The 22,862-nt window shown below is 41.6% G+C and overlaps 1 protein-coding gene across 1 annotated transcript in view; it reads right to left on the bottom strand.

Moving 5' to 3' along the window:
* Positions 1-22,257, bottom strand: part of RASA3 (RAS p21 protein activator 3) — a 98,533-nt gene extending 76,276 nt beyond the window's left edge. The window contains exons 1-2 of the mRNA XM_009892124.1: positions 22,146-22,257; positions 7,513-7,616 (exon numbers count right to left, since the gene is read on the bottom strand). Of these exons, the coding sequence (XP_009890426.1) occupies positions 7,513-7,616; positions 22,146-22,222 (181 nt within the window). The 5' untranslated portion in view covers positions 22,223-22,257. The remainder of the gene's footprint in view (positions 1-7,512; positions 7,617-22,145) is intronic.
* Between the last annotated feature and the right edge of the window lie 605 nt (positions 22,258-22,862).

Here is a 22,862-nt window from a genome sequence, read left to right as displayed (position 1 = left end):
AAATAAACATTCTGGGGGAGGAGAAGGGAAGTTTCAGGGGTCATATGTGGGTGGTGTTGGCATTTTTAACACACAGATATTTTCAAATGACCTGTTTTATGGCTTCCCCACTCAAGAGTCACATTAACACAGCTAGAAGATAGCAGAAGGTCAGTAATTTGGGCACAGAAGCAGAAATATGCAACAGAGATGGGTAGGGATGTCTGGCTTCACTGCTTGGGGAAGTGTTTGTGGAAGCACGGCACCCTCAAGTGCCCGCCCCTTACTGCGGTTTCAAAAGCTCTTCCCAGGCAAGTCAATACAGCCCATCAGCTTGTCCCTCGACATGCCTCAGCTTGTTAATTCAGGGCCTCACTATTCCATACAAAGACTAACAGAGTTGGTAAGTTGGCTCAGGCATTCTCCATGCAGTCACAAATACCTTCTGTCTGAATTACCTGTTGGTGACAAAAGTATTAGGCACTAGTGTGAGGATTACATCTCATCTTCTAATACTCATTTGCCAGTTTGCAGAGTGTTTGCTTCACAGCTGAGATATGAATATTTATGTCAGACACTAGATTAGCGGAAGATACGTTCCTTTACCAAAGTCAGACAGCAATAGGACAGGAGTTTGCAATTTTAAAAGGGCACCAGAATCTACTCAAAAAATGATCCAACAGGTATTTCATAGAACCCTAAAACCAGAGCATTTCAGGAGCTCTTATATCTTCTCTTTAAGTTATCTTTGTCTTGGAATATTTGCACAGTGAAAACCACAGAACTTTGCATATTGCTGCTAACTGAGCTGAAGCAGTATAACGTATTATTTTTAATACAGCATACTCCATTAACACTGACTGCAGTATAGTTAATTTATAGCAAAAGGTTAGGTCTGAGTCACACGTTAAAAGGCCCCAAACACCTAATTAATTCAGTCTTCTCTCAGCTCTGAGCATAGACTATTTCGCCTCCTATGTGCTGCAATATTAGGCAGTAAGAGGACATGAAAGCTAGTTCAGAAGCTGCTTCATGCTAGCATATTAAGTGCACAAACATTTTATCAGTGAATTCATTTAAAATAACTGATATGAAGTCACTTGCAACAGCTGAAAAGACTAAGGACAAATCAGAATCTATTTTAATCAACTTTTTAGGCTGTGAAAGCCTTATGAAACTTTAATTACATTGAAATCTCCAACAAAGAAGCATCACTACTGTTCCAGACTACCTGGAATTTTAGTTATCGATATGAAAGGTTATCTGTCATCAAATAAAAGTACAGAAACTCTGCAAGACAAAAAGGGCTAGATGCCTGCCTTGTTCAAGAACAGCACAAATTCACTCACTCACACACCCCCCATAACACAGAAAAAGATTGAAACAAGCAATCTCCCCACTTGAGGATTAGAGAGATAAGGATAAGAATTAGGGGCAAAATAAGGCTTCAGAGCCTTAGAAGCAGCAGCATGGCTCTCTCCCAGCTCCTGTGCAGTGCACCATGAAGCACAAGCACTACTAGACTATCTGCTAGCATGGGTAAGAATTAGCGGCAACAACGGCAGAACACTTCCAGCACAGCAGCAGTGCATCCTATACAGAGTACTGAGGTGCACTATATTCGTGACCCCGGTTTTGTTTGGTTTTTTTTTTTAACAAAGTCCAAATATAATAAGAATATCACTTATGAAACTCATTTTTCCCCTTCGTGAGTTTTATCTTGGTTAATAAGGCAGAGAAAAGCAGGCTGTGGATAAGACATAGCTTCTATCCTCAGAAGAAGGAAGCTGCAGCATTGCATGGACTATCTTCTACCAGGGTAGTTTTCCTGGCCACAATCCTAAAGATCTTGCCTGGCTTACATCACAATTTTGACTCTCCCTTCCTGTTAAAAAAAACCAAAACAAAATCCACCAAAACAAAAATCTACTCAACCCCACCTCTGGTATCAATTCTCTGCCAGCTGCTCTCTAGGCCCTTAAGATGTCCATACATTTGAGAAATGTGGTATAGCCCATGACTGGTTGCAATGGGAGAGCAGTCCTAAAATCCAGACTTGCAGTCACTTTTATCTGCCTTACAGTACGCAAGATGACCCTGAGCGTGCTGCCTGCACTGAACCACCACCTCTTTCATCCCCTTCATCACCAGCCCCTTCCAGGTACTGCCACCAGAAGCCACCACTACTGCGAATTCTTCACAGTCCTAGTCTTTGCTTAGTTCAAGCAAGGCATAAAGCAGACAGAGACTGTCTAACATCTGCTACTGATGAGTAAGTCAAGTACCGCAGAAAATACAGAAAGCTCAGTTCAAACTATAGCAATCAGAGATAAGCTGAGAGGATGGATCTATGATGATACTGCAAATACAGATAGTGTTAACACTGCTATTTGGTAAGGAGGAGGGTTGCATAAAAGGACAGTCGAGGTTCTAGCACATTATGCTCAGTAGTTTTGTTTATAATATGTGTATTTGTAGGAGGAAAAAGGAAAAAATATGTATTTTTGAAAGCTCAACTTTGTTTTCCTGCCTTTGTGACCATCTGTTATGTTAAAAGATATTGTGAGTGCACCCTAACAATTTATTCTATGCAGAATGTATTTATTTTAGGCTTTCTATGCAACTGTAGAGAATCTTCTCGGGATGATTCTAGTTTATAGCTTCTCAAGACTTGTCATTGTGGGACAGTCATCTGTTTCCTTTATTTCATTAGTAGCTATATTTATACCATACTGAGCAGATATTATTCCCATGTCATCCAACAGTACACCACAGAAACAGTAAACCAAGTTGTGACTGCTCCCTAAACTATGGTCAGGAAACAGAGGAACGCAATTTTCTATTAAAATCTCGATCTCCACTTCACGCTATAGTGGAAGATCTTTCCTCCACTTAGCCAGCAAGAAGCATAGTTTAGCAGGGATGATTCTTTTTCAGTTTTTATTTTAAACCAATAAAATAATCAAAAGGTGATGCTTCAGATACATTTGGCAACAGTTACCTAGTAACAGTAGATGATTTGCTTGGACACCTGGTAATAATGGTGGCAAATCTACAAACACCTCCTCAGCTTTGGAAGTAGTCATTAACAAAGGCACAGTCACCTCAAACATGCAAGCCTCAAACAACTTTCAATTCTAGGGTGTTTTCATTCTGTGAGAGTATCCATGAGCTATGATTTGTTTTCCATCTACTTTAGTGCAGAGTAGATAAGTTTAATTATCTCCAAAGGCAAATTTGTTTTATTGCCTTACTTTCCTTCAGCTCATATAGCATTAAGCAGGAAGACAGTTACAATCTGCCAGGATACAATGCCCATAAGAGTTTCAATATGTTGTAGAACACACCTAATAACCTCTATGAAGGCAACTTAAAACAGTTAAGTTATAGTAAATGTAATTAACAGAATCATTTGTTAGTCTTGTCCCCACTGGCTTTCTGCTCCTTCATTGAAGAGCTTAGGCAGTTCACATCTGTGCTTTATTCAGTACCATTCCACTAGCATCCCCAGCCGAGCCTCCCCCTCAGTCAGGAGTACCACAAACTTTCTTCTGTAAGTTCTTACTCCCCAGTGCAGTATGGAGGCCAAGATTTGATACAGTGAATTTACTTCTTCCCCTCAGAACTTCACAGGGGGTGCATTTTGTTCTGTTCAGGCTCCTGCTTAACACAGATGTTAGCACGTCAGTTACAAACATCTGTTACCAAAATTAAGTGCTGGGGGGGCAAAAATAAACGTGATCTGTGATTTAAGTAGAAGACAAATAATTATTTGTCACCTAAAGGGCATATGATATTAACTATTCTCTCAGCACAGTGTTAAATGACTTGGTGTGGCTCTCTTCCTGTTTTTTAACTGATCTATATGTTCAAGGTCACAGCCTGGCAGCCTGAACTGTGCATTAGACACCTAGGAGAATACCGGCTCAGGGTGTATCATGGAGATGGTTTTCTTCACTAAATCGAGCTCAGTTATTAAAGGGTGAGAAAAGCCTTCAGTCCCACTGTATTGGCACAGCCTGCCTCATTCAACATTTCTAAAGAGGTGAAAACTAAATATCAAAACATAATCATTCAAGAACATATAAATATATTTGCCTTATTTAGCAGCACTACTATCCTAACATTCCATCTACTGCATCCAGCCAGAGCTATCTTTTTCCCTCCACTACTGCTGGGGCGGGGGAACCAACTGACAGTTTTTCAGGTTAACTCCATCTCCTCAATGTTTTTCTCATTGTAACAACTAGATGGAAATAGATATTCTATGTATTATACAGACACATGTTCCATCAAATTGGCCTACTACTCCTATTTGATCATTTGGAAACAAATGAACAAATCTAATTTTAAATAGGATTTACCATTACCTTAAGCAGTACATTTCCTACTCAAAGCATCTCAACATACTATATAAATCAGTATATAAACTCTAACTAGTAACAGTCAAGACACAATATCAATTAAACAGCAACTTAAGAGTAGTTTATTTCCACAGCAACTGTATATTTGCTACACTGTATCTAAAAAAAGATAAATCATATTTCAGATCCACTGAGCTCTGCATTTTACTATATTTGCATTTCAACCAGCATCCAACATTCTTCCAAGACATAGTTGTTCAAGAGTTGTATCTGCTTAGCTAACAAAATCCTACATGACTTAGCAAATTATGATTAGGAAAATGCAAATGTAATAAACAAACATGCAAACTCAAAGATATCTTTATCTGCACAATCCTCCCATCCTGTAAGCCAAAATACTACAGTATGTTCCAAAACATATCTGCCACGCATGTGTTCCACTTTCTGAATTTGTTTGGTTCTCCTCGGAAGTTTCTGTCAGAGGTTTCAGGGGGTTCTTGTTTTTCATTTTCTTGCCCCGACTCCTTCCGCTTTTGGTGGCTTGAGCATTCTCATCTGTTACACACTGAGTTGCATTTCGGATGTTAAAGAATTTACCATAACAAACTTGTACTTCATATTTGAATACATAAAAGCATGCCTACTCTGAGCTCCAGTCAACCCTGGAAATCAATATTAGAACATCAAGAGAAAGTTCTGGCAACACTAAATAGTGATTCAAAAGGAACTCTGGTAGCCAACCACCTTCAAAAAATAGCCACTTGCCAAATTCTCACCATTTTGACACATATGCACTCTGTGTTCTCCCTCAAAACCAGCCAAACAAACAACGTAAACAGATGTTTTAAACATACCACATCATACAGGAAACACAGGCAAATTCACAAGCTCAGTAACATCTGAACTTAAAATTAGTCTCCCTGGATGGAAGACACAACCCCCAACTCCCTTCTCTGAGAAAGTTCATTGCTGGATGAGCATGGGTATCCATATTTTCTTCAGCAGAAGTATCTCACGATGACATAATATAACAAGCGATCTCTGTAATGCACACAAAGGGCCCCTATTCGCAGAATTCAGCAGTTCTGGGAAAAAAGCCTAGTCTAGCACTACTCTGACCAAACTTTTTCAGTAGGGAACTCTTCCAAACCTCCCTTGCTCAAGACTCTTCAAGAAAAGGTCTCTTAAGACTAAGCTGAACATACATATCGAGCAGCTATTCCTTTTATATATCACAGACTTTGTTGCAATGAAAGAGTTCCATAGAATCATAGAATGGTTTAGGTTGGAAAGGACCTTGAAGATCATAGAGTTCCAACCCCCCTGCCATAGACAGGGACACCTCCCACTAGACCAGGTTGCCCAAGGCCACATCCAGCCTGGCCTTGAACACCTCCAGGGAGGGGGCCTCAACAACCTCTCTGGGCAACCTGTTCCAGTGCCTTACAGCCCTCAAAGTAAAATGTAGACCCTCAATATAGACAGGTAACACTGGAGTTATGACTTTTAGAGCTACCTCAGTATAGTAACACACCAGTCTGCCTACCTATGGGTTCTGCCACACATAGAAAAATGAAACTTGCTGTTTCCTGAAGAGGTAGTGAAAAATAGAAACCTGATCAATCATTCAGGCATCCAAACAAAAGTCTCTATCTTCTGCAAGTCCTTTTCACAAACTGCTCCCAGTACTTTAAGACAAGATTACTCTAGCAGCTCCTGAAGAATTCCCCTCCAATGTCAGAGCTTAATTATTAAAACAGGAACTTAGGAAACACGGAGAAAAGGAAACAATTTGCACTTCTCTATCTGCAATTTCATGGGTCTGGCTTGTGTTAGGTGTTCAGAGATCCTTGTTCCAAGAGAGGTAGTAAAGCCCCGAGCAAGAAAAATACCAGTCTATGGCTTGTCTATGGGTCACTGCAGCTGCAGAAATCCAGTGACACACCCAGGAGATCAGATAAGGCAATTTTAACAATCAAAAACTCATCAGTTGAACGAAAGGAGGTCTTACTTTCACCTTGTAAGGGGAAGCTAGAGATCAGAGAGACGAAAAGCTTTCCAAAACCTCACTCAAAAATCAGAAACTGACCCCCTCCTCCCCAGGATACTAGATTGCTAGATGCTGTACACACACGAGCTCACTTAGGGACATAAAGAGAATGATGACCCAGTTTCATACCACATATGTAAAATGTACAACAATAATTAAAGAAAGAGCTAGTGACTGCACGATAAACTACTGTAATGTAAAAATACATATGAAGAGATCTGCACCACCACTCCATCCGCTTTAACATGATGCATTTTACACCATTATACAAACTATTGCTCAACATGAGACAACTTCCTCACTACAGGCTCAAGATATCCACATGTCATCGATAGCTATTATCATGTTATACTGAACTAGAAAAATGGTAGTCTAGTAGAGTTACAACAGATGAAAAACTGGAAAAAAAAAAAACCAAACCAAAAAACAAACAGCTAAAATAATTTTAAGTGGAAACTGCTACCCTCAATAACTACTAGGCTTTTACAAGACTTTCATCCCTGAAGAGACAAATGGAGTGTCATGCAATTTGCTGCAGGTGAAATGCACAGCAAATGATATCTGGAAAAGCAGAGGTCCTGCCTATGTTAAACATGCACTGGAAGTTTCACAGAACTATTCTGTAGGCAATTAGCTTCCTCCAATACTCTCTATAAAATTATGTTATCATTGTACTGTGGGTACCTATGACCATCACCTACTATTCTGCATGCCATTAAGGTAGTCATTTTTTAACAATACTGCATGCAGGTAAGTGTAATGAGCCCTGGAAAACTGTAAGACTAAAGGCCTTGCATTTAGGGAAAAAAAAATAAAAAATGGAGTAACAAATAATTTTGCCAACATTTAAACAATGTTTTATTGCTTATTTCAGTTAAACAGCAATCTGTATTTGCTACCATAGCAGACAGCATTTATCTCCCAGCCTTTTTTATGATATATAATAATGAAGGCATTTTTGTCACTTGACAAAAAAAAAAAAAGGGCAATACTGAGCAGTACTTACCACTGCCATTATCAGTTCAATGAAGGCCCCAACTCATAAAACTACATACAATCTAACAGTTAAAAACCAAGAGAAGCAAGCTATAAAGAAAATAATAATATAAGAACACATACCTATGATGGAATCCCTTCGAAAAACATCTCTGTCAAAAATATAAAATGACAGATGGCGAAAGGTCCGAGGAATTTCACAGTAAAAGTCTTCTCCATAGAAGGGGCTGGCAGAAAAAAAACAAAAACAAACAACAACATACACATAAACACACACACACACACAAAAAAAGAAATTAGTGTTGGTATCCTGGAGGAGCCAGTCTGCTTATACTTCACACCTAGAATATCACTCTGGACTGTGATGGTCTCCCCAGCCCACGAATGTGCACCTTCCACACTGTTGCACTTTGACTCTTCCAAACTCTCTTAAATGCCCACAGAACAAGATTTCTTAATGTGCAAAAAAGAACAGATACTTCTTTTTACCTAGAAAACAAGTGCCCCTGAACGAAGAGGGCAGAGACCACATTATTTGTTAATGTACAGTGCACTGAATAGCGGAGAGAGGCCCCTGCTGCCACACTATGCTTACAAAAGACCGTTACAACAGAGATCACAAAAGCATACACATGAACAGGATGAGCAAGATACAATGTGGTTCATGGCATATATATTTTGATTGTTATTTACTTTTAAAAGTATTTTGTTTATTTAAAATAAAATGCCTACAGGCATTGCCTTTTTTCTCATCCCCTGCAAAGTTTCTTATTTAAAGTCAGATTCATTGAACTGATGGTAACAGCCTTGGAGCTGGCACGATGCTTGTTACCTGATAGCGCTGCATATCTGTCTATTTTTGCTTACTGGAATTGTATAGAATAAGTTCTTCTACAGTAAGACCAGATTTAAAAAAAAATAAAAATATTTATCTCAGCATGAAAAGCTCTTTAGAGACTTCAGGGGCTTTCTTTGAGTCCTACCAATTTACATAAAAAAACCCCACCACACCTCAGACACCTAATAGCAACCCTTTCAATTTCTCAGTCCAATTATATGGTTAAGGATTCACTCCTAAGAATGATAAGCATATATCAACATTATTTATTCATTGGCAGGCCTACCATTTTACCAGATTTTTCATTCCAAGTCACTCATGCTTCAGTAGCCCTAAATAGGTGGATGCAATTTGAGTCATATGGACAAATACAGCAAGCACTGCAGATGTAGACTTAAAAATAAATCTAATTCCAACGGGCCAAAAGCCAGCAGGTTTTTTTCTTCTCCTTTTAAACACAAACCTCCTTATTGTCTCGGCTAAGCACAAAAATGGGACACAGAATTGTGCTGTAGCTTTAACTATTATCAAAAGCTTTTTATGTTAGAAAATTAGATATTCAAAAATTATTAATAGCACCTTGCAGCAACTTTCAGTTTTTCAGCATTTTGTCAGGAGAGGTCATTCCCTTGGCTTCTTTAAGGACATTTCAGGATATAAAGGGTCTTTGCTAACAAGCTAGCAAGGCTCATTGACAGAGCTTTAAACCAGGCTTGAGTGGGACAGTATCAGGCGTGCCCATGACAAGCTGTGGTACAACAGGCAAAGTCCCTGCTGACTGGAAAAAGGGAAACATTGCACCTATTTTTAAAAAGGGTAGAAAGGAGGAACCTGGGAACTACCAAACTGTCAGCCTCACCTCCGTGCCCAGTAAGACCATGGAACAGATCCTCCTAGAAGTTATGATAAGGCACGTGGAGGACAGGGAAGTGACTCGAGACAGCCAGCATTGCTTCACCAAGGGCAAGTCCTGCCTGACCAACTTAGTGGCCTTCTATGATGGAGTGACTACCTCAGTGGATAACGGAAGAGCTACAGATGATCATCTATCTAGACTTCTGTGAGGCCTTTGACACAGTCCCCCCACAACATCCTTCTCTCTAAATTGGAGAGATATGGATTTGATGGGTGGACTGTTCGGTGGATGAGGAATTGGTTGGATGGTCACATCCAGAGGGTAGTGGTCAATGGCTCGATGTCCCAGTGGAGATCAGTGACTAGTGGTTTCCCTCAGGGGTTCATATTGGGACCAGTACTGTTCCGTATCTTCAATCAATGACAGACACATAGATCCAGTGCACCCCCAGCAAGTCTGCAGATGACACCAAGCTGAGTGGTGGTGTTGACAAGCCTGAGGGACAGGATGCCATCCAGAGGGACCTGGACAGACTTGTGAAGTGGGCCCATGTGAACCTCATGAGGTTCAACAAGGCCAAGTGCAGGGTTCTGCACCTGGTTCAGGGCAACCCCCAGTATCAATACAGGCTAGGGGATGAAGGGATTGAGAGTAGCCCTGCGGAGAAGGACTCGGGAATACTGGTGGATGAAAAGCTGGACATGAGCCGGCAGTGTGCACTCACAGCCCAGAAAGCCAAACATATCCTGGGCTGCATCAAAAGAAGCATGGCCAGCAGGTCGAGGGAGGTGATTCTCCCCTTCTACTTCGCTCTGGTGAGATCCCACCTGGAGTACTGCAGGCCAGAAGGAGTACTCCAGGTCTGGAGGCCTCAGCACAAGAAAGACATGGACCTGTTGGAGCGGGTCCAGAGGAGGGCCACAAAAATGATCAGAGGGAGGGAACACCTCTCCTATGAGGACAGGCTGAGAGAGCTGGGGCTGTTCAGCCTGGAGAAGAGAAGACTCCAGGGAGATCTTATTGTGGTTTTTCAGTACTTAAAGGAGGCCTACAGGAAAGATGGGGACAAACATTTTAGCAGGGCCTGTTGCGACAAGACAAGGGGTAATGGCTTTAAACTAAAAGAGGGTAGATTTAGACTAGATGGAAGGAAGAAAGTTTTTACAGTGAGTGTGGTGAAACACTGGAACAGGTTGCCCAGAGAGGTGGTAGATGCCACATCCCTGGGAACATTCAGGGTCAGGTTGGATGGGGCTCTGAACAACCTGATCTAATTGAAGATATCCCTGCTCCTTGCAGGGGAGGTTGGAGTAGATGACCTTTAAAGGTCCCTTCCAACCCAAACTGCTCTATGATTTTACATCACCATATACTTTTGCTTGTATTTCTGCCTACAGTAAAAATAAGCTCCCCCAGAATTGCCACATTCCCTTAAGACCTAGCTGACAAATCTCACTCAAAACACACAGGCACTGCAAATTAGCTAACCACTCTGTGTTTGAAGGGAATATGCCACATTAATTTCACGAAGTCCAGAAACATCACTCAATATTCTGCAAGAACATTATTTAAGTCAGCATTCCACCACCACATGGAAGAACACATTGGATAAACAACAAAGCCCAGGGCTTATCCACAGATTAAACTTCCACCGCTGAAACAGTTTCCCATTCCTTGACATAAATGCATCCAGACATACGTTATGGCAACCAACATAAGCCCCGCTCAGTCACCCCTACTGTGAAGGCAGAGGAGAAAATCTAACAGCTGGAAATGGCAGCTGGTTTGACTATTTGTCCCAACTAGCCCCTCCAATTCAGTACTCTTGGTTATGTCCTCTTTACCCATTCTGCTCCAAGATGTTTTATTTGGAATCACAAATTCAGCAGCCACTGCTTCAGGCACAAAATATTTGAGTTCTTTGGTGCAAGCAGCTTCTACCAAACTGGGAACTATCTGACTGTCCCAGCAGCCATGCTTCTGCTGGCTGCCCCAAGGGCCTTATTCTGTGCACATCACTTGGTGCAAGTTTTCACGCATAGGCTTAACCCAAGGGGGCTACAAAAATGCATAAACATTGCCCAAATATCTAGCGTATTATACATGCAAAACACTTGCATCGTTCTGAGCCCTAATACTCTGTTCAGCCATAAAATTGTCCTTTCTGCTGGAAGAACACAACAGATGAATTTACTCACTAATGACCTTAGAATGAAATGATACTTAATGAACGGTGCATTATATACCCAGTTCTCTATCAAGAACACGAGAGAAGCTTCAGTAGACTGAAAGTCTAAAGACAAGACTTATCCTGAGCATACTTTAATTCAGCTCAGCTGATTCTGGGGGAAAGGGCAGGCAAGAGACAAGAATTGGGGCCTTTGGCAAGTCCCCTATTCATGTTTGTCACTGGTGGTGGTTGGGGGCAGAAAATAACTAAGACCACACCACAGCAAAACAAACATGAGATTCAGAAAAGCAGAGCGGACAACAGGAAGCATCTAGTCCAATACATGGTAGCAGAAAGAGACTGATTAACAGAAGAAATGCTATGAAGGCTGACTTGGCCATGCAGGGACCATATCTGGTCACTACTTTTAGGCACAAGGCTTGTTAGCCTGAGGAGTGCCTGCTGGCTGGTACTCTTCACAGGATACATTATTTGAAGCTGCTGTCAACAGAAGAGATGCTTTGTTCTGCTCTTGGCTTTCACCCTTGCAGATTCACAACCTCTCTTCACTCAGGTAATACCCCTGAGGTGCACTGCGTTCTTAATTAATAGAAGCAGATTTCCAACACAAGTGCATTCACTCTGCACCAGATAATTAGCCAGCAAAGTTTTAACTGTAAGGATACGCATAAAGATAAATTTGATATCCCCCTGCCCCAATCTTGTGTAGCTCTGCAGAAACGGTATCTTTTTTCTGAAGGAATCAAAAGTAACCACACAAATGCTTCCAGCTTCGACTTAAATGTGTGCTTTTCCTCCACGTATCTCTTCAGAACAGTACTCACTTTGTCTCCCACCCAGACCTGAAGAGCAAGAGGTCAAAGCAGTCAAACCCCATGATTTACTTCCCAAGCTAACTTATCTTGAGCATGAGCCCCAGGGCTCCAGAATGGTTCTTCCAAAGAACAGCTAAATCCCTCTGTGAGTGTCCCCTCTCTCCCAAAAGCCAGAATCAGTTTGATGGGGCTTCAGCAAGTACTTTTATTTTGACATAGCAATTAATAAAAAGCAGCAGCATCTGCTTACACAGCCTTCAGGAGTCTGACAAGATCCTCCAAGACAAACACTAGAACTAGCCTGGCTGAAAACTCAGGAATCTTTCAGAACCGAGTGAGCTCACATTCAACTTGCAGGTTTTGAGTTAAGCTTTCCTTGTAGATTAACCAACCCTACACTGAGGAGAAGTTTTAGTCATTTAAAGAGGAGGAGAAACAATGAAGGCCCCCTCCCCCAATCTTGGGGTGCAGGCTGCACATCAGTATGGTCACAATGGAAGGGCATGGGCAAGATCAGTGTTGTCATTATTTCAGTTTCTTCTGGACTCCAAACAAGTGATGGGATGTAACTGCCGAGAGCAGGATCTTGCAAGGACAGAAACAGTGGACCTCTGCTGTAAATGCAGTTCAGCTCCTTCCAAACTTTATATAAAAGCATTTTCAAACCCAGCTTCTTCATAGACTACCAAATTTAGAACAGTTTTACTAATTTCTTTTTAGTTTTGCTATCACACCAATGAGAAGAGTAGCAGGGCAGCTATCAACTACTACTTAGCTATGAAATGGGGTTTGTTCCTAAGTTACTGTCTCTTTTTTTCCTGATGGGATTAGAAACTACAGAGAAAGAACTGTACCCATTTTTAAATCCTTTCTCCAAACTTTCAGGCAGACTGATTCTGTAGCCTCTGGCTCTTTCAGGGCTCAACTCTGCAGTCTTCTACTCCACATACCCTCATTTCATCACCCATTCTCATCTCTTTTCCAGTACGTACCCATCACCTTGCTATGTTCTGGAGGAGGGAAGGCCAGCCTCAGCAGTCCTTCTCTCAGGAAGTGCAGGGCTCTCTTACTGCACAGCTTTTATACAGCCCCTACCACCGACACGTATACTAACCAATCCCTCCTTCAAGACGCTTTCCCGAGGATAGTTCCACAGCAGACGTAACAGAAGAGACAAGGAAAAAAAAAAAAAAAAAAAGTAGCCAAGTAAAAGCATAAAGAACAGTGCAATGGATTTGACTCTTCAGGCATACCCTCCCCTCACCAAAAACTTGCTTGTCTGAATGCTCACAGGAGCAGGAATACCAGGAAATCAAAACCAAAAAGTTCCCTCTAGGTATTGTTTCACTCCCATACAGCTATCCAACTTAAAGGCCTTCCCATTTCAAGGTATCTATTTTTGAATCTCTTCTAATGTGAGTTTTGGCAATGGATATTTTTAGGAAGAGACAGGGAAGGAGAAGAGAAACAAATTACTGTGCAGATCAAGTGGAATGAAAGCAAATAAGGAAGAGAATCCTCATCTCAAACATGATGAATGGGAACTTCTTCCCCTAGAAAAGGTTCAAAATTTATTAATTTTTACATGTTTTACTGAACTCCAGAGGCATACTCGCAACTTTAATTCTGTACCTTCAGATATCCACCGAAATCATCACAAATAATATTAACAGAGAGGAAGAGGCTTCATAAAATAAATCTCAGTGGAGAAACGTTTCTTTGGTTTCAGGCTGTGTTGCAAAACCTCGTGCTTGTTTCTCAATACTCAGGATTCGCCAAAGCGGTTTTGTTTTTGTTTTGGCACCAGTACTTCAGTGGATGAAGTGAAAGAGTTGCATGATGAATAATAATGAAACCCCGCAAACCAGAATTCTTTGTGTATGGATGTTTTTTTTTTAAACTGCTTTTGTGATTGAAAGTAAGGACTATTAACATGCCACAGACAACTCCACATCCTCTAACTATTTTAAAATGTTTAGAAATACTGGATTCATCCTGTTGCATGAGCTGAAGACCAGAGTTCACATTGCTGTGTGAGCTGAAAGCAAAATCAGTCTGTACAAAGGAGTACATTTGTTTGTTTCTACTACTAAGCTTTTTCTACTACTTGGCTAATTCACTTTATACTATGCTTTGCAGCGTATGTAAAGGGAGTGGGGTAGAGAAGGGAAGGTTTATTCAAAGCAGATACAGCAAGCCAAATAAAATCTGAATGCACTTCAGTCTCCTGCTAGACACAGAGCTACAAGACAACTGGCAAGTAAGACAGGCTCTGTAAGAGCCAAAGTCGGCAGATGTCATGGTAGCTTCCTTACACAATTTATTTAAAATACCTATTTGAATATTTGAAGCACAGGTTTGGCAGAGGACACACAGTAGGAAGTATATGGCAAACAAGGCAACATCTAAATCCAAACATACCATTTATGCCCACTGTTAGAGAGCAGGCTGCAGTCTTCCAGGCATCCACCGAGCCTAAGCAAATTTTTCCTCATGTCACTGTGCAGAGACACCCAGACGGACAGCGCTGTGTTATAGCCAAAACCACCCCTACTACACAGAGAAAAAAATGAAGCAGTGTGCATTTTCTCAACCCTATGCTCAGAAGAGAGAGACAGACACACACTAACTATAGTTATCATCCTCACTTGACAGTTGCTGGTTTGGCTCAATGAGGCTTACAGGGATTATGATAACTTTAAGCAGCAGCCGTTTGGCCCCCAGTCACCTCTTAAAATATTCTGTAAGATGACACACACAAACAACAGAAGTCACATTACAGCTGCATTTACTTTTTTTTTTTTTTTTAAATCACTCAAAGCAGCCTACAACAGTAACAATTGTTACTCACATTGGTGCCTTTTTGGGTGGATGAACGCTCTCATTCATAAACCCTGCCTTGAGTCTCAAGGCTCACTTCAATTCTCCTCCTTCCATTAAGTCTTGCTTCCCTTCCTGGCGACCTTCCCAGCTGTATTACTTCCCTACAAAACCATACAGTCCTTGCCTTCAATAATACCCCTGACCAGCCTGAAGTTGTAGCCATACTCATCCCATTCCCTTAAAGGCCTGGGGTATTTTCAGAATTGAAGCCTATTGACATTAGGAATTCAAGCCACAGTTAGATGCAGTTGAGTACAGAGGATGGCAGGCCCTGGGGCAGAGAGCACACCAAGTAGTGAGCTGGGAGCAAGAAGGAGAGAAGCTATAGAACATGCAGACAGCAGAACATGTTACAGCAAACAGCTCAAGGCCTCTTTACTTAAAGCCTCCATGCTGGGGAAAGTTATTTCAAGGAGGTGAGCTAGCAACATAAGAATATGGAAGTAGCTAATGGAACTAAGTTGGATACAACAGCTAATTTTGGCAACACTCCAACTAAGGGAAACAACTTTGTGTTTAAAATTTGAGAAGTGGCCTGCATCCAAGATGTTATCGGAACACGAGAGTTTAGCTATGCAGCCATGAACTCCAAACATAGGAAAATAAAGAGTTTAAGCAAGCCTAGAATTAAAAAATAACAACATTAAATACAGCAGTAGAATTATTAGAGAAAGTTCTGAGCGCCACTGATTGAATTTGTTAACTGATCTAATACTAGAACAAAGACACAGCAACCTCTTGTTAAAGAGAACACAGCCTTAACTGATTTTACAGCACATTTCACTGTTCACTCACAAGCACACTGCAGACTTGTAGTTCTGTTACCTTTGTTGGAGACTAGCAAAAAAAAAAAGACTGGGGGTGGGGAAAGTGCCTCTGGCTTCATTTGCTGTTTCATTCAGGCTTTGATCACTATGTTTAGCACGTGAAAAATTCCTCAGTGAAATAGTGGAGAACTAAATAATCACAGACTCAAGACGCTTGGCTCATCTCTCTAAAGCACACACTGTCAGCCATTTGATTCTTAACGTACGACAGTTTTTGCCTTTATTCATATCCTTGAAACAAATTTAGAGATGTCACATTCCTTCCATTCTTCACCTATGATTTGAGAAGCTGCCTTGATTTCCTGTTGCAGCTGACACTGCCCTTTAAGTGAATGGAAACATTTGATGCAAACAGCAAAGGGAAAGTCAGTCTTAATGCCAACAAGCCAAGAAAGTTTATCCTCAGGGAAGACCTGTAGTTAGGAACAAGTCCTGGATGGTGGAGCCTGAAGTTTGAAGCTACTCATGGGGGAAGCTAAGTAGTTGGTTCAGCAAAGGAAATTAATGGACAAAATTCTTGTCAGGCTGTCTGCTTGCAGCTCAGAAGTAAAGAAAAGTTGTAGATCTGTGCATTTAAAAAAAAAAAAAAAATTCTCAGATGTTCCTTAGGACATAAAATACACGTGCCCACTTCACGTACATCTCTGCTAGGTTATATGGAATAGATCCAATTCTATTCAGTGCCTTTGTGGATGATGTTAGTATAAATATTGAAAGACAAATACAAACCAGAGAAGTGTATTAAATCCTGGCTCTGACTGACCTCTTCCTCATATCTTATGACTTGCATGTGACCTTCTTAGAATTGACTAAAAGCTTGTGCCAAGGAGTTTATGAAAACAGTGCTGCTTGAAGAGTTCAAGATTCTGTTCCTGGGAACCTGGACAGCTTGCTCTGACCAACCCACGCGTTCACTGTGCTTGTCCAAAGATCCCCAGAGAAGTCGGATGGCTCTGAACTGCCCCACATAAACAGTACTTTCACATTGCCCTGTGGTTTCATAGAAAGGCCTGGCCATGTTATAACCCTTGACTTGTTTCAGTCAGACACTACCAAGTTATCCTCACAGCAGCCCTCAAAATCTTCCAGTACATGGCAGCAGTGCCACCATCCAGTTTAACAGAAGCCAACAGAGGCTGGATGGCAGAAATTATTGAAGTTCCTGATTGTAATTTATGAGTCCCACCTGACTGCTAAACAGAGGAGTTAAGGTTCACCATGCTGGCTGCTCTCAGCTTTTGAGACACAAACTTATATAAAGGGCATCAGGCTCACAGAGATTCTCTTGAGAGTACTGGTAAGGGCACTGGACTGGGCAACAGGATGTGCTGGTTCAGTTCTTGGAGTTCTGAATGATTCATGCTTTCTTGATTTAAGAGGTTACTTCTTTCAGCTGTCTTCTTACACCTCTGCCACAGCCTAATAAAACAAAAATCTGCTGCAGAAGATTAGGACAGAGCTCAGGGAGGCAACTTCTTACACTGTCCCAGTATAAAACAAAGGAGATCATGAGTCAGAATCTGAAGGCTCTGCCACAGATATCCCAAGCAAGCCAGAACTGGACATTCATCCAAGTCCCTCTGGGAAGGAGAGATAGCTGCTATGTTTCTCCCATTTGCCAGTTCTATTTAAGCTTTACAGCAGGAGAAGGCCTGCCTGGAAAAATATACATTTCTGCAGAGCTTAGCAGAAGCTTAATGAAGCTCAACTGAATGGGGGGAGGGGGGGCGGGGGGGGGAAGCAATCCTTGAATTCCCAAGTACACAAGACAGTGTTTAATTATAAGCCTTTTCATGCAGACAACAAAGTCATTTTATGCAGTTACGCTGGAAAAGATTGGCTTCTCCAGGACAAATCTGAACGAGGAGACATTGTTTCAGTCAGTAGTGCTAGGGCTGCATATGAAACACCTTTCAATTCAAACATTCACACAAAGCATCTTATTTTTCATAGACTACATGAAAATCATTTTTTGAGCTTACTGGAAGATGGGGGAGTTACCAGTATCAGTGAGAATACAGGCAATTCTTAAAACTTACTTTGTAGCAGGCTAGCCCCTTGTCAGCCATGAAGTGATAGGAAGTAGAAAATAGGTATGAACAACAGAGCAGAGCCAGCGTTCTCCCCTTCAAACTACAGTCAAAGGCTGTGTCACCCACTTCAATGCCAGCCACGCAGATGTTCAGGCAGGACTCAATTATTTTAGCCATGTGTTGGCCCCGCTTCACATCCCTGCTCCCGTCTAACATCACATACCGCAGCAGTGATACCTCAGAAAAAGGGACTCAACACATGCTTCACTATCAGGTTGGCAAGCGCCTGGCAAAGAAACACCGTACACGAAAGCAGGTATTCCCCTGCTGTATACAAATTACATGGGCCTTAGGGCACATAAGCCTCGCCTGCCCAATAATTCACGGTTACTCAATGGGTTGAATCAATTTACAAACAAGCATTAAAGAATGTAACAGCATGACTGGCTCCTCAGCTATGTGATCATCTTAGAGTCTTACAAAAAACAATAGGCGACTCCAGTACAGTCTGAAATAATTTGAAAAACATCTTTCTCTGGAAGTCTATGCACTTGTTTTAATAAATGTAAACACAGCCATAAAATATTAAGTAGCTGTTTGAGTGTGCCTTGCTAAATAAGAGCAATTCCTATTCACAGATAGGAAGACATCCCAGTTTACCATCCATGTATTGGGGATTTTTGTTCACTTTTTTTTTTTTTTTTTTTTTTTACGCAACAGAAAAACAAGGACAGAGAAACGCAAAATTCAGCTGGTAACAGTGTCTGTAAGTTTATATCCAGGGACTGTGAAGAAGCAAGTTTTTCCAAAATAGTACTTGCAATTATAAGTGCAAGTTATAATCTCCCTCCTCACAGAGGGAGAAGGCAGACTACCACTGAAGACAGGAATTCACTGGGAGAAGAAACAACTGAGGAGATCATCTTTAGTCAACCCTTAGATCAAACAAAATAGGACTGTACATGGATTTTGAGAGGTCCACCACTGTTCCAAAGCAGGAAGATCACCATATTTTGATCAGAACTGATTACATAGAACCTGTTAAAAGTCGTCAGCAAAAAATATGGAAAAAACAAGGCACTCTACTCCAGTGCTTCAGAATCTTTAACAACAGGAAGATCTTTCTTCACAATAAACCTTAACCTAAACTTCCTTCCCCACTGCAATTATTACTTGCAATATCCATACGGGAAATACAGAGCAATTCCCTCCCTCAAGTTTTTTTGGGGGGTTGTTGTCTGGGTTGTTTTGTTTTTTAATATATTTACATAGTTATACTTACTCTTTTCCCTCTTGTCTAGGCTAAACAATTCCAACCGTTTAACCTTTCCCCATCAGTTATGTTTTCCAAACCTCTGATCATTGTGTTGCTCTCCTCTGAATTCAGCTCAATTAACAAAAAGAACTTAGCTCCACAGGAAACCGGAAACCTTCCAGTTCTACACAGCCTCAGTGTACCTCTTCAACTTTATAATGATATCTAAAGACAGATGGATTTTTTTCCCACTAAAGGAATTACACTTGTTGCTTATTCCTACTATGAGTTTATTTTCTCAACAGAAAAATACTTGGATTAGTTCAAGGAAATTACATCAACTGTTCTCACACACCCCCACTCCCCACCACCCACTTCCCTGCAAAGCACTAATGATCATGCAGCAAAAAAACCCCACTGTGCAACTTGTAGTTATGAGCAGGAGGGCTACAGTTGGGTGACCCAGGAATTAATTTAAATGAGTTACAAAGTCGCTTTTAGAAAAATGACTGGTTTAGGGACACTGCATGGCAAAAAAAAAAAAAAAAAATTAGGCTTTGGTTTTTCCCTTTTTTTTTTTTTTACATATAGTACACAAACAAGAAAGTGTTAACATCATCATTCAAAACCACTCTAATTATGTTTAGCCAATCTAGATGCCTCAAGAAACAAACGTATGGACCACTACACCATATCAGAACATAAGATGAGTAATAAAGATTTAAAGACAACAAAAAATTATGTGAGAGAACAACTGAAGTGACGTAAGGGAATAAGTCCCACTTCAAGATACTGAGATTCACATTCTTAAATGTGTTAGGTACTTCTGAGGGGTTGGGGATGGGGGTCTAGAGCTATTTCCCGAAGTTAGTTATTTGCAATAACAAGACAAATACCAAATTCCTAACTGTATCACTCAACTCTCACTCTTTTCCCACTTTATATCTTAAGATAAAAGTTATAAACTTGACTGCTCCTTGCTGCTACTTTCTCCTCAACTCCAAAAAAGTCTGGCTTCCCAGAGTATATATATGTGCCCAGCCTTGTTCCCTTTATTTTTTTGATGTTTGGGGAATTCCAGGAGAAAGCATTTTAACTTTTGCTACATGCTTCTCGTTCTGTTTCATTCCACATTTGGCTTCCACAATCTCACAGGAAGTGTCCAAGATAATCAGACAGGCATCTTGTATTCAAACCTCTCCCTTCAGCTGCAGGCTCATGACAGGAAAAAAAAATTCCTAACCACCCATTAAGGTAGGCAGACCAATGCAAAATTCTAAGCATAGATAGATGCAAAATGGAGTTCAGTGCTCCCTTCTAAGTCAAGATCTAAAAAGCTTAGAGAAGTTCAAATTAAATACTGCAGAAAGAAAGGAGCACTGGCTGTACATTCTTAGGAAAACAGTTAATATGCCTTGCCTTGGTGAAGATCTTTTCCCATATATACAGATAGGAATCATGACATTAATAGTTCTACCACTAGTGTTCTTAAAATGGGAAGAAGGACCATATTCATCTTCCGTCCTCCCCTCAAACAAATGTTCCAAATCTTTGGAACATTCTGGATGTCCTCTCCAAACACGGGGAGGGCAGTGGATGTTGTCTACCTTGACTTTGGCAAGGCTTTCGACACTGTCTCCCACATCATCCTCACAGGAAAGCTTAGGAAGTGTGGCTTAGATGAATGGACAGTGAGGTGGATTGAGAACTGGCTTACAGATAGAGCTCAGAGGGTTGTGGTTAGTGGTGCAGAGTCTAGTTGGAGGTTAGTAACAAGTGGTGTCCCTCAGGGGTCAGTACTGGGCCCAGTTTTGTTCAACATATTCATCAATGATCTGGATGAAGGGATAGAGTGTACCATCAGCAAGTTTGCTGATGACACAAAACTGGGAGGAGTGGCTGACACGCCAGAAGGCTGTGCTGCCTTACAGCGTGACCTCGCCAGGCTGGAGAGTTGGGCAGAAAGAAACCTTATGAAGTTCAACAAGGGTAAGTGTAGGGTACTGCACCTGGGGAGGAATAACCCCATGCACCAGTACAGGTTGGGGGCTGACCTCTTGGAGAGCAGCTCTGTGGAGAGGGACCTGGGAGTCCTGGTGGACAACAGGATGACCATGAGCCAGCAATGTGCCCTGGCGGCCAAGAAGGCGAATGGCATCCTGGGGTGCATCAAGAAGAGTGTGGCCAGCAGGTCGAGGGAGGTCATCCTCCCCCTCTACTCTGCCCTGGTGAGACCGCATCTGGAGTACTGTGTCCAGTTCTGGGCTCCCCAGTTCAAGAAAGACAGGGAACTGCTGGAGAGGGTCCAGCAAAGGGCAACGAAGATGATTAGGGGATTGGAACATCTCTCCTATGGAGAAAGGCTTAGGGACTTGGGTCTCTTTAGTCTAGAGAAAAGAAGATCGAGGGGGGATCTTATTAATACTTACAAATACTTAATGGGAGGATGCCAGGGGGATGGGAGCAGTCTTTTTTCAGTGGTGCCCAGTGATAGGACGAGGGGTAATGGGCATAAACTTGAACATAGGAAGTTCCATCTTAACATGAGAAGGAACTTCTTTACTTTGAGGGTAGTGGAGCACTGGAACAGGCTGCCCAGAGAGGTGGTGGAGTCTCCCACTCTGGAGACATTCAAAACCCGCCTGGACGCTGTCCTGTGTAACGTGCTGTAGGTGACCCTGCTCTGGCAGGAGGGTTGGACTAGATGATCTCCAGAGGTCCCTTCCAACCCTAACAATTCTGTGAATTCTGTGAAGTTGGAACATAGGAAGTTCCGTTCCAATACACAGAAAAACTTCTTTACGGTTAGGGTGACAGAGCACTGGCACAGGCTGCCCAGGGAGGTTGTGGAGTCCCCTTCTCTGGAGATTTTCAAGACCCGCCTGGATGCAGTCCTGAGTAATGTGCTCTGGGCAATCCTGCTTTAGCAGGGGAGTTGGACTGGATGATCTCTAGAGGTCCCTTCCAACTCTGAAAATTCTGTGATTCTGTGATTAGACAAACATGGTAAGCAGAGAATGATAAGAGTTAACAGAACATGTATACATGTATTTGTTACCATAATGACTTCTCCACTATTTTGGTCCGGAAAACCTCCTCCTGGTCCAGGTTTACAGTACAGTAGCAATCCCTCATCTTGTTTGGCCCTGGATACGTAGGAAGATTTTTGGCTTCACCTAAAGACAAGAAAGAAAAAAAACCCAAAAGGATTACATATTAAAATGTTATCCATAAACTAGTAATCTGTCAACTAATGCAATGTCAGCAACATGGCTAAAGCGAACTATTACGTTGTAGTTTTCTTCCCAAATGTTCTCTATTAAACTCAGCAGCAGTATTCTGTTTCCAAGGCAGCAGCTCCTGACAGTCACTGAGTTTAGAGCTCAGCAGTAGCCAGCAACAACTCAACAGTTTGTTGCATCCAACTTATTCGTGTCTATTTGGGTGCATACTGCTTCCTTCCAAATCTGTTCAGATTTGGATCAGTCCTCCCATAAGATACCATGACCAAAATACAACATGGTAATAAAGCTTTCAGATACAATGCACTCATTTTATCCTAAAAGCATTACCAGAACACAGCAAACAATGACTGACCCCCAGCTCTGCCACTCTCCACAGATGTGGAGATGGAAAACAGTCACTTTAGTTAGAGCCATCAGCCTTACACCAGAGGTTGGACTTCAAAGCACTTTGTTGAGGTAATTAGCACTTGTGACGCTGCCTAAGTTTCTCACACAAAAGTACCATGCAAGTCATGAATATTCTTCATAAT

Source organism: Charadrius vociferus, unplaced genomic scaffold (genome assembly GCF_000708025.1).
Source record: "Charadrius vociferus isolate BGI_N301 unplaced genomic scaffold, ASM70802v2 scaffold218, whole genome shotgun sequence".
Lineage (NCBI taxonomy): Eukaryota > Metazoa > Chordata > Aves > Charadriiformes > Charadriidae > Charadrius > Charadrius vociferus.
Note: the sequence above shows the minus strand (reverse complement) of the source record. Positions and strands in the feature narration are given on the sequence as shown.